Genomic DNA, 13,011 nt, shown 5'->3' with positions numbered 1-13,011 from the left:
CCAAAGCTTTTTAAGCCGGGGTATTGGAACCACCCAGGCCGAAATGATCGAGCTAAAAACTAAATAGTACACTAACCATGCTAACACAACATAAATGTCGTGCTTAACGATCTGAAGACTGAGATCGAGATACAACAGCTCTGTTCGAAGGTACGAGGAGACATTTTACGGCCGCCACATGACACAAACAACGCTTCTGTGATAGTCATAAGAACTAAAAATGTATACACTTTATCAATATTCTATTGTCTTAAGCCTGTAATTGATTTGGCTAAGTAAGACTGAACCGGCTTACTGAAATATCAGATTATGTTTATAATGGTATATCCCACGCTTCATGTTTAAGTACTGGAGGTTATAAAGAAATTACACTTACCCTTTTTTAATTTGTTGTATGTATCTTCTTTGCTTTCTGCTTTTGATTTCTCAATCTGCTTTAATGCTTCATCAGTTTCTAAATTAATCTTTGTAACTCCAGCTTTGGCTTCAACTTCTAACTTGTTAACCCCTTCCTCAGCATATTCTTTTAGGTGTTCCATTCGAGTAAGTGCCTCTGTTCTCATTTCTTTCACCCCTTCGTCTCTGTCTCCCGCTATTTGTTTTATAGCTTTACCAGCTTCTGATGCAATTGTTTTCACCTGAGTAGTGGCTTCCGCTTCCATCGTATTAATTCCAGCAGTGGCCTCTGTTTTCAACCTTTTTACCTCTTGACCAGCCACATCTACTAACTGTCTCTTCACAGTATGTCCTTCTGCGACTATATCTTCTTTTTGTTTTTCTCCTTCAGCTTGGACGTCTTTAATCGATTTCTTTGCTTGCTTTTCTATTTCATCCATTGCAGATGTGTAGGCTTTCTCTAACTGAGACATTGACGCTTTCCCATGTTTGTCAATTGTACTGACAAATGTTTTTGTGAGTTGAATAATTTGTAACGTTTTCATTTTAGCATTCTTCACGTAATCTTCTTTTGCAGTCCTTATTTCATCTTGAACTGCTTTACCAATATCGTCAAGCACTTTCCGGACATCGTCTTTACCAATGACTAGGGTATCATTTTGAAGCTAAAATATAATATATAATCAAAAAGATTGTAGCCAGATATCGAAAGATGGTGATTTTTATTTAACTTTATTACAGTTTTTGATAGATACATTTGCAGATAGATATTTATAATATTGCGCTATGTAAAATATATAGTGGATGATAAAATGTTTGAAAATTTATTTTAAGTATTTGTAACAACATATAAACATAAATAATGCATAACACTAGGTTGGAGATTTTCTTTAGAAAAGCGTATGATTCCCAATACTACTTCATCCATATAGGATGATGAATAGATATACAATTTCTGTCAATAGCAGAAATACAATTTGATAGTGACAGACGCAAGTCCTGTCAAAATCAAATAAAGCAAACTCGACGGGACATTAGAAGTTTGACTCTAACAAAAGGACTATATGGCTCGTAATCGCATACATGAGTTTCAGAGCTGAAATAGTTTTAAGGGTGTGCAATTCTGAAAGACGACTATAATATGCTTTAAGTGGCAACAAAATATATCGGGAAAAGGAATGAAAAATAAATGTTTGGTGGAGGGAGTGCATGATCAGGAAGGTGTGGTCGACTGGCTTAGAGGAGAGAGGATGGTGTAGAGTAAAACTTAGCATGCTGATAAATATTTATTAAAGGTTTAAAAAAAAAAAAACAGAAAAAAAAACTGGTGGTGGGGAGCGATACAGGGTGATCAAGGTGATTGGGATGACCGGGTTTGGCTAAATAACTTCACATGTTGATTGTTTTGTTGTTGTTGGATTTAACGTCGCTCCGACACATAATATGTCATATGGCGACTTTCCAGCTTTAATGGTGGATGAAGACCCCAGGTGCCCCTCCGTGCATTATTTCATCACGAGCGGGCACCTGGGTAGAACCACCGACCTTCCGTAAGCCAGCTGGGTTGCTTCCCCACACGAAGAATTCAACGCCCTGAGTGAGACTCGAACCCATATTGACGAGGGACAAGTGATTTGAAGTCAGCGACCTTAACCACTCGGCCACGGACGCCCCCTCACATGTTGATAATAAATTGTACCTGTATAAGTAAATGTAAAGCAAGAGGCCCCTTGACAAATATTATCTAAGCTCTGGGCCATATGGCTTGAAAGAATATATATTTTTAAAGTTTTTTGAAGACTACCCACACAATTCTACTTTACATATGTCATGTGGTTTTGTACAAGATTTTCAAGGTTAACGTCATATACAAAGAGCGCATTCTTTCCAACACCATATGATCACAGGGCGGGACCATATTTGACACTAAGTGAACAATCTGAACATTCTGGGTAGAGAACATTTAGATAATGTCACATACCAAAAATCAATGTCCTAGTCTCTGTGGTTTTGGACAAGAAGATTTTCGAAGTTTTTCTTATAAATTAATATGAATTAAGGCACCGCCTAGCATTGGGGATTTATATTTTATATATCCGCTTAGAAAGAAATATTCAACGCTCAAGAAAGTGAAACTCCGCTCTAAACTGTAGTTTACATTTAGTGTCATCATACCTCTTACAGCGAATATCATACTTTGCAGAATTTACGGGAGCCGTCACGGTGACGTCATTCAGCGTTCTCGCACTAGCTTTAGGATTTTTTAGTTTGTTTGCACTCCATGCAGAAACTTGACGGCTTTTACACATCCTTACTGTTTTAAAAGTGTTTTTAAAAGTGTACAGTTTTCATTACGAAAAAGAAGTAAAATAATCATGTTAGCGCGGTTTACGAATTTCTGTGACTGATTCGGGGTGCTCGGATGTTCATGCAGACAACCATTCTGCGGTGTGTATATAAACCGGAACCGGAAAACATCGAAAAAAAATGCCTCAGTATATGCAGACAACAAAGACGAATAACTATATACGGACGTTACCGTCTCGGGGATTTTCATCCCCTACAGTAATATGAAAAAAGGCAAAGCCTCAAAGAGAGCTCAAAGAAATCGGATTTAGCTAAAAATATTATGCATCATTTATTTGTCACAAAGAAACTATTCACTACTCAAAAGAATTCGCGAGAACCTATTCACTTGAAAAAAGTCTACATTTAGTGTCACCATACCTGTAACAGTGAATATCATATGTTGCAAAATTTATGGGAAGCCGGTGTCGCGTTGACTTCAGTACCGCGTTCTCGTGGCTTTCTGCTTATTAATGACATTTTTTCCATTTCCTGGCCGATGCTTGATCATTTAAATGAAAATAATATTTTTTTTTCAAACAACTTGAAATCTTTCTTGCGTTAATGTTGAGTGATGAATAATTTTTAGCAATTGAATGAAGTTCTGTATTCACTCCGGGAAGAAGTATTTCCTGTGAGCACCTGTCCGCTAGGGTGCGCTTTTTAAGAACTTCCGACGAAACGTTTCAAATCCATCACCAAGTGTGAAAGTATACTTGCGTTACCGTAAAGCTCGATTGAGCTCGCTATAACAGTGAATATCATACGTTGCAAAATTTATGGGAAGCCGGTGTCACGGTGACGTCATTACCGCGTTCCCGTTTCTTTCTGCTTATTAATGACATTTTTTCCATTTTCTGGCCGATGCTTGATCTTTTAAATGCAAATAATATTTTTTTCAAATAACTGGAAATCATTCTTTCATTATTGTTGAGTGATGAATAATTTTTAGCAATTGAATGAAGTTCTGTATTCACTCCGGAAAGAAGTACTGCCTGTGAGCACCAATCCGCTCGGGTGCGCTTTTTTAAAACTTCCGACGAAACTTTTCAAATCCATCACCAAGTGTGAAAGTATACTTGCGTTACCGTAAACCTCGATTCGGGCCTGCTCTTCGAGCTCGCTAATATGAACTAAGGCAAAGCCTCAAAGCGAGCTCAAAAAAATCGGATTTATCTAAAAATATTATGCATCATTTATTTGTCACAAAGAAACTATTCACTAGTCACAAGAATCCAGGAGAACCTATTCGCTTGAAAAGAAGTCTACATTTAGTGTCACCATGCCTATAACAGTGAGTATCATACGTTGCAAAATTTATGGGAGCCGGTGTCACGGTGACGTCATTACCGCGTTCCCGTTTCTTTCTGCTTATTAATGACATTTTTTCCATTTTCTGGCCGATGCTTGATCTTTTAAATGCAAATGATATTTTTTTCAAACAACTGGAAATCATTCTTTCATTATTGTTGAGTAATGAATAATTTTTAGCAATTGAATGAAGTTCTGTATTCACTCCGGAAAGAAGTACTTCCTGTGAGCACCAGTCCGCTAGGGTGCGCTTTTTTAAAACTTCCGACGAAACTTTTCAAATCCATCACCAAGTGTGAAAGTATACTTGCGTTACCGTAAAGCTCGATTCTCGAGCAGGCCCTTCGGGCCTGCTCTTCGAGCTCGCTATTAGTCTATATAAAGCATGTTACCTCCTGAGCGGAACCATATTTGACACTAGAGAGATAATCTGAACAGCTTGGTAGAGAACCACTAGATGACACAAAGTTGCAAATACATGTATCAGCCATTTGATCCGTGATTTTGGAGGAAAAGATTTAACGACATTCCTTCCGATTGCTATGGCAACCACAGTTCTGCATCGAATTTGACACAGTTATGAAGAAGACCATCCAAGGATCATCCCAGACCTGCGAAGTTTCGCGTTATTTTTTACAGGAAACTGTGGACGGACGTACGGACCCTGAGCACTTTGTGAGCTAACATCCAAGGTTCTCTGTTGCTCTATAATAATGTTTGACAACAGTACGTACGAAACACGCTATATGATATGTGGTGTATGAAATTGTAAATGTTTCACGAATATTCCACACCAAACTATCTTCAGTCGCTAAACATTTCTTTTTAAAAAATACATAAATAAATAAAAACAAAAGAAAACTAGAATTGTCACAGGAGTGACGAATTGTACCCCCATATTACGGCATTGTCACAGGACTAAGCTAATGTCAAGCCAAACTTGCTTGAGCTTTGACCTCCTGACCTAAATATCAATACAAGTCATTTGTTAGTTATTTTCTTGCCTACCTAGCGGGGAAAGTATACATTTATCCGAGCACGCGCCGGGGATAGATATTCCTGTCTTTCCCTAGGGAAAAACCTTGTCTAAAATAGCGTGCACTAAGGTGACGTCACATAGTACTGGTACCATTGTGACGTCATAAACTTTATAAATAATGTCGGGAAATACCCAAAACCTATTTGTCTCCACGATCTATTTTGAACATGATAGGCAAGAAAAATGATCTAACATGTCTGCCTGTGTAAGACAGCTGTTTTCCCTACCCTCGGGACAGCATGGATAAAAAACCTCGCTAACGCTCGGTTTTCCATTCCACACTGTCCCTCGGGTAGGGAAAACCCAGTCTTACACAGACAGGCATGTAAGATCCTTATAATCAACATTCCTATGAAGTTTCGTGATCCTTGTCCTAAACGTTCTCAAGTTAGTTTCCGGAAAAGGTTTTCATGTTCCAGGTCACTCTGACCTTTGACCTTTGGAACTCGTAATCAATAGGAGTCATCGGTTGGTCATGACCTACCTCCCTAATAAGATTGGTTATCCTATTCCAAAGTTGTCTTTAATTAGTGTCCGAAATTCGTTTTAAATATTCCGGTCACAGTGACCTTGATCTGTGACCCTTTGACGCAAAATCAAAAGAAGTCATCAGCTGGTCATAGCAAACCTCCCTATCGATTCTCATGATCGTAGGCTAAAGCATTCTCAAGTTATCAATTGGAAACTGTTTAACTATTTTGTGTCATTGTGACCTTGACCTTTGACCTACTAACTTTAAAGTCAAACTTCACCTGTATTTTATTATATTACACCCTAGTATAAAAATATGATCCTAGACCAAAGCGTTCTCAAGTTATCGTCCGAAAACCGTTTAACTGTTTCAAGTCAATGTGACCTTGACCTTCGACCTACTGATCTCAAGTCGAACTTGACCTACACTTCATGATGATATACCTGTGTACAAAAATCATGATCCTAGACCCACACGTTCTAAAGTTATCACCCTGAAACCATTTAACTGTTCTGAGTCACTGTGACCTTGACCTTTGACCCAAATGTCAAACTAGACCTGCATTTTATGATGATACACCTGTGTACCAAAATGTATGATCCTAGGTATAAGCGTTCTCAAGTTATCATCCGGAAACCGTTTAATTGTTCAGGGTCACTGTGACCTTGACCTTTGACCCAAATGTCAAACTAGACCTGCATTTTATGATGATACACCTGTGTACCAAAATGTATGATCCTAGGTATAAGCGTTCTCAAGTTATCATCCGGAAACCGTTTAACTGTTCAGGGTCACTGTGACCTTGACCTCTGACCTACTGATCGCAAAGTCAAAGTTGACCTGCATTTCATGATGATACACCTGCGTACCAAAATGCATGGTCCTAGACCCAAAAGTTCTCAAGTTATCATCCGGAAATCATTTAACTGTTCCGTGTTACTGTGACCTTGACCTTTGATCTACTAACTTCAAAGTATGACCTGCATGTTATGATAATACAACTTTGTGCAAAAAATCATGATCCTAGACCCAAGCGTTCTAAAGTTATCATCTGGAAACCATTTAACTGTTCCGAGTTACTGTGACCTTGACCTTTGACCTACTGACCCAAAGTCGATCTTGACCTGCATTTTATGATGATACACCAGTGTACCAAAATGTATGATCCTAGGACTACGCGTTCTCAAGTTATCATCCGGAAACCGTTTAACTGTTAAGGGTCACTATGACCTTGACTCTTAACCTACTGACCCAATAGTCAAACTTGACCTGCATTTTCTGATGTTACACCTGTGTACAAAAGTTATTTAATTCGGTCAAGTCTTTCAAGAGTTATCATCCGGAAACCATAAAACCATCGGACCGACCGACAGACCGACAGACAAGCTCACTCCTATATACCCCCGCCCCCTACCATCACCACCACCCTCCGCCCCCAAATTTCGTTTTGTGGGGTATAAAAACATTTTGTCCTGAAATTACGCCCAAAGGCGGATTCTACATGTTTCCTATGCATATAGCCCCTCTGAAGCTAATAAACCACACAAAGCAACTCACAAAACGTTACATTTTAGTTATTCTATTAAATAATACCTGATGCACATTTTTGACATTTGCTTTACAGTTAGACAAATGTAATCTACATTTTATTGTCATATAATATACATATATTAACCCGTAAATCCATTTTATAACAAATGACAAATAAGGAGAGTACAATAGTGCTTATATTTCTTCAAAGTCAGGAAAAAAAGTAAATATTGTAAGCATCAATTCACCATGCCTTTGACTAATATATACAAATACAATTTATCGTAGCCACCAAATGTTCATGCACATTAGCATTATTTTGTAAATTTCAGATATAAATTATATTTCGTTCTAAAGGTATCCAAAAGTGGTAGGAGGGCATTTTTTATTTGCGAAGATTTAACACTTAATAAATATTAAAGAAAATTGTTAAAAGCTATTTCCGATCGCATAACTGTATGACTTTGTGTTCCTTATTCTAATACCATTTACACCATTCAAATAGATTACAGAACAGAACAGAGCAGAACAGAACAGAAGGTTATTAAACAATTGACGTTGATCTTTATAATTCATTAAAATAATACCCTGTTCAAAACACAGTTTACGAAGAATTGATATTATTACGATAAAATAATAAGAATTTAGCATGATCAAATTCAATGAGAATCCGAGAACTATCCCTTTGAAACAAAGAACCTAGCAAATCAAGAGACTAGAAGCTTCCATTTGTTTGAGTTACATAATAAGTGGAAAATTAGTTATACAGTAGTTACATATAGTATTGTGCTATTTAATTGACCTGTCAAAACATGTTCCCAGCTTTCATGTTAATCTTATATAGGCTCGAACATAATATAATAAAAGCCGAGTCCATTTTTTGACAGGTCAAATAAATTGGACAATAGTTGCAGTGACTTTAAGGACCAGAATATATAATAAAACTCTATCATCATTACAAGGAAGAAATTTACAAGCTATTTACAGCCGAAGTCATGTAAAAGATCAAAGCTAAAACACTATTCTGAATACTATAGATAACTTAAAAGAAAACAATTATTTAAATTCGTTCAGCCCTTATGAAAGCCCTGGAGGGACAATTGATTTCCGTACTTCCTACTTCTGACTTCTAACTTTTGCACTTCTCACTTCCAACTTCCTGACTTTCGACTTCTTATTTCCAACTTCCACACTTCTTACTTCCGACTTCTTGACTTCTTACTTTCTGCTTCTTACTTCCGACTTCTTGACTTCTTACTTTCTGCTTCTTACTTCTGACTCCTAACTTCCACACTTCTTACTTCCAACTTCCTTACTTCTTACTTTCAACTTCCACACTTCTTACTTCCGACTTCCAAAATGGGAAAGTTGGAAGTCAGAAGTGCGGAAGTGTGGAAGTTAGAAGTAGGCAGTCAAGAAAGTGGAAGTGAGTAGTGTGGGATTTAGAAGTCAGAAGTGCAGAAGTTAGAAGAGGGAAATAAGAAGTCGGAAGTAAGAAGTGTGGAAGTTTAAAAATCAGAAGTCGAATGTCAGGAAGTTAGAAGTCAGATATGCGGAAGTTAGAAGAGGGAAGCAAGAAGTCAAGAAGTCGGAAGTAAGAAGTGTGGAAGCTGGAAGTCGAAAGTCAGGAAGTTAGAAGTGCGGAAGTTAGAAGTCAGAAATGCGGGAGTTAGAAGAAGGAAGTAGAAAGTCAAGAAGCCGGAAGTTAGAAGTATGGAAGTTTGAAATCAGAAGTCAAAAGTCAGGAAGTTGGAAGTCAGAAGTGTGGAAGTTAGAAGTCAGAAGTGTGTAAGTTAGAAGTAGGAAGTGGGAAGTCAAGAAGTTGGAAGTGAGAAGTGCAAACGTTAGAAGTCAGAAGTGGGAAGTACGGAAATCAATGGATGGATTCCTGCTGTCAATCAAACTAATTGTTATCTATGATATTGACCAATAAGATAACGCGGATTATTCAGTGCATTTACCTTGTTGCTAACCAGCCATTGCTTCCCACAAGCTTTCACTTAGAAACCGTTATTGACTTATTCTTTTAAGTTTGATACATTTTTTTTCTTTGAAGGAAGTGGTGTTGAGGTGTGCATTATGAATATGTAATGCCGACGAGTGGTACCCGAAAATGCTAGGAGGGGGGAGATTTATTTTTTCTGTAAACCAACAGCTGATTTAGAAAAATGTAAGCGTTGAACGTTAAACAGATCAATAAGCAATCTGCTCAAATGTAATTCTAATATTAAACTTTATATTGAAACTGCCGTGTGTGTCACTAATGTGCATGGTATAATATGATAGCATACGTAATACATCATGAATCGTCTCTATCTCTCTCTCTCTCTCTCTCTCTCTCTCTCTCTCTCTCTCTCTCTCTCTTTACTCATTTGTCTGTGGTCGGAATTTTAATATGAATGCTCACTATATTTTAATTTAGCCCGATCGCAGAATTATTCAGTTCAAGACATTAAATATATAAGTCATAAATGTATATCTTATTTCATATAAAAGTAACAGCCAACCTTCTTCAGCAATATATTCTCGCAATTGAAAGTATGATCTATATGTTTGCATTTGACTGTATGTTAATTATACTACATAAAAATGTTGAATTAAGCGACAAATCGTCTTACACAGAAAAATATTAAACATAGAGCGCACATTGAACGAGTCATTAATAAAGTCAAAACATATATTACATGTAAATTAATTTTACATACAATACCAAAATCATTATTCAAACATATACATAAGATCTGGACAGTGAACGGCACATTAACTTTATTTCAAGGACAAAACGTAAGCTTTTATTAAGACATTAAATCAGGAGCATAAAGATATATATTAGGAGTGAATTTTAATGCTGTCTCATTATTTATTATGTTGTTATGTCTTTCATATTTGTAGACAGCAAGTATAACAGTATCCCCTGTTTCGGCACCATTCTGTTTTATTCAATGAAGTTTGTCAATTGATAAGTTTAAATTGATTTTCCTTTTAAAGAGAATTCCTATAGTTTTTTTCCTTTCATAGATTTTTTTTTAAATTCACATATATGATAGGAAAATTTGTGCTGAAAACAATGAACAAATAAAAACAATAGGTCACCAGGCTTGTTTTTGTGAAAAATTGTTTTGAACACACCCACTGTTGCTGAAACTGCCAGCGATTTTTCAACATTTTCATAATTTTCTGCTTTTTTATAAATACCAACCAAAATATACATCCAGGCAGCACAATACAGTTTTTCTTTTTACAGATTTTATTATATACTTATTTGATATCATAGTCATATTTGTAATACTCTATCCTTACAATAATGGGTACAAATGAAAAAAAAAAATTCATATTTACTTTTGTGAACTTTTTTCAATGAAAAATACCCATAGTGAAGAACTTTTTTTTTTAATTTTGAAAAAAACTCTTTCATAGAATTTTTTCTTTTTCTTCTTGTGTATAGATAATTGTATTGTGAGCATAAAAATGGCTAAAAATGTATGGGTCACCAGGCTAAATTTTATGTTAAGACCGCTAGAATACAACACCTGTTCGGACGGAAATGGCGCGAACCTGGCCAAATTGATTACATGTATGTCTGCTAAAAGTTAAAAAAATGTTTTAAAAATTCTTAATTCTTTCTATAATAGAATACTAAATAATCTGAAAGGTGATATTGTCTTATCAGTACTAAGTCAATTATCTTACATTATATGAACAACACTGTCTTTGTACTAAAATGCGATGTGAAAACACAACCACTAAAATAGCAAGATACCTGTCAGGCATGATACTTGTCAATACAACATAAACCAGTATCAACATTTGATTACTGATATAACTTATCAAAAATGTTATTTCATTCAAAATTCCTCATTTTTAAGATTGTCTGTAACATGTTTCAACAAATGTTGACTTCAGTTCAGTTGTCCATAGAAAGTGTCGGCTGCGCAGAAAGATGCGCATAAAAAACTATAGGAATTCCCTTTAAATGTAATTTGAAAAAAAAAATATATACGCACATGTCGATGCGGTTTAGAATGTCGCTGATTTTTTATGTTTGATATGTTTATTTATTTATAACTACTATTAATACTATGATACAATAAATGCAAATGGGTTTATTTTATCTGTTTGTTCTCTCTTTTTTCATTTTTACTTTTTGTTTTGCTTGCAGCAGGAATACATACTTAATTTTATGAACTGTCAAGTAAACAGATCACATGTTTTCGTTTCCTTGTTTCCACCGGTCTAACAAAAACATGGTTAATAGGTTTCGGCAAGATCTTTGTCCCTTTTAGTTTGTGCCATTGCTGTGATAGACTTGTTTAACTTTGCTGGTCTGGATTTTTTTAAATTTAATTGTGGAGGAGATTTAATCAGCCCTATGATATGCGAGCAATGTCCGACCGCACTGAAAATAAAATTAATATGACTATCAAATGTTCAAAATTTTGTAAGTTTTCACGCAAAAATTAGTTCTGAAATATACACCAAGCATGGACATATGTTTATTTTTAAGACAACTGCGTGGTATTTTACAAATACATATAATATAATAGGATTAATTAACTTTATTGATATCACAGTGATGATCGACAATTCCACAATCAGTTGCAACAGCAGCCCGGTCGCAAAACATACTTGTAAAATAAGAACAGTAAAGTATTACGCAACGTTAATATAAAGCTATTGAACCAATTAATAAATTTCTTTATCTGTTGAAAATGTTATCTTGATGTAAGAAATCACTTACACCATATGTGACTATACATGGTGTTTGATATTTTTATCATATAAGCCTAGCGTGGAAATACAGTCTTTATAAGGCAGAAGTGGGCGTACTATTTTGATCAAATAATTTATGTAGTAATATAAGACGTAATTTCTTTTCACATGATGCTTAAAAGATAATTAAGATTATAATATTAATATTATACCATGCACTTGCATAAGGACTCGATATTGTTCCTGTCAGGAATACCTAGCAAGGACGGAAAGTGGTTTTTCTTTGATAACGCCAGCATTTTGGCGCTAACTTTTACCGTGGTTTCTTCTGAGTTATGTTTAATATCATGTACACAATCTTTAGTAAAACAACTAAGCCTTTTTGACAGCTATCTTTGTGCATTTTGGTTCACTTTTTTTTTTAAATATTTCACACAGATATCATCTGAAATACTTTCTAGCGAGTCATTCGCTAATGTACATTAATCCGCCATTTTGAAAGAAGCTTGTGGGAAACAGCAACAGTAACTAAGGGGCGGAGTTTATTGATCGGTTTACGAATCCATCCATTGTCCCTCCAGGGCTTCCATATAGAACAGAAAGTAATGGCGTAATGTCATTTATCCAGGTAACGCAGAATAACGCCTCGTCTCAGCATCCGATATTGTAATGTATTTCATGAATTAATGGCAACGCGTGTGTAAACTGCAATATTTATCACTGTGAAGATAAGATATGACATAGAGATATTTAACATGTTAAATAATTCCAAATTGACTTGAGCTTGAAATAACAATTGACAAAAAAGCACTGACATGGACCTATGCGTTTTATTTCCCCACATATATGACCATGTGTTTATTTACGACTGTTTCATTAGAATTTATATTGTAGAGAAAACTGAATTGGAAAATGCTTTATTTTTTTCAAAAGGCATCTTTTACAAAAACCTCCGTGAGGCACAAATATATTACACATCAGAAAAGACAAAAATCAAGCACATCTTATTCTGCTATTTTTTGCTAAATTCTATATAAATATTCTGAAGTTTTAAAAACCCCAATGTGATAACAGTAAAAATAAGATGCGTTAGCATGATAACACGATGAAACGGCCCGACAAAACGACGTAAAAATGGGACAGTGCATGTCTAACAAGAATGCCGTCAAACCAACGTCTTGTCATTCTCGTCACCTCAGCAACCTAA

At 35.7% G+C, this 13,011-nt stretch overlaps 1 protein-coding gene across 2 annotated transcripts in view; it reads right to left on the bottom strand.

Annotated features, from left to right (window-relative positions):
• Positions 1-13,011, bottom strand: part of LOC123540064 (uncharacterized) — a 414,957-nt gene that overhangs the window by 31,787 nt on the left and 370,159 nt on the right. For both annotated transcript variants that reach the window (XM_053526102.1, XM_053526101.1), the window contains exon 3: positions 377-1,061. In XM_053526102.1, coding sequence (XP_053382077.1) covers positions 377-1,061 — 685 coding nt within the window. The remainder of the gene's footprint in view (positions 1-376; positions 1,062-13,011) is intronic.

This window comes from Mercenaria mercenaria, chromosome 16 (assembly GCF_021730395.1).
Source record: "Mercenaria mercenaria strain notata chromosome 16, MADL_Memer_1, whole genome shotgun sequence".
Classification (NCBI taxonomy): Eukaryota; Metazoa; Mollusca; class Bivalvia; order Venerida; family Veneridae; genus Mercenaria; species Mercenaria mercenaria.
The sequence above is the reverse complement of the archived record's forward strand: the minus strand, read 5'-3'. Positions and strand labels throughout refer to the sequence as shown.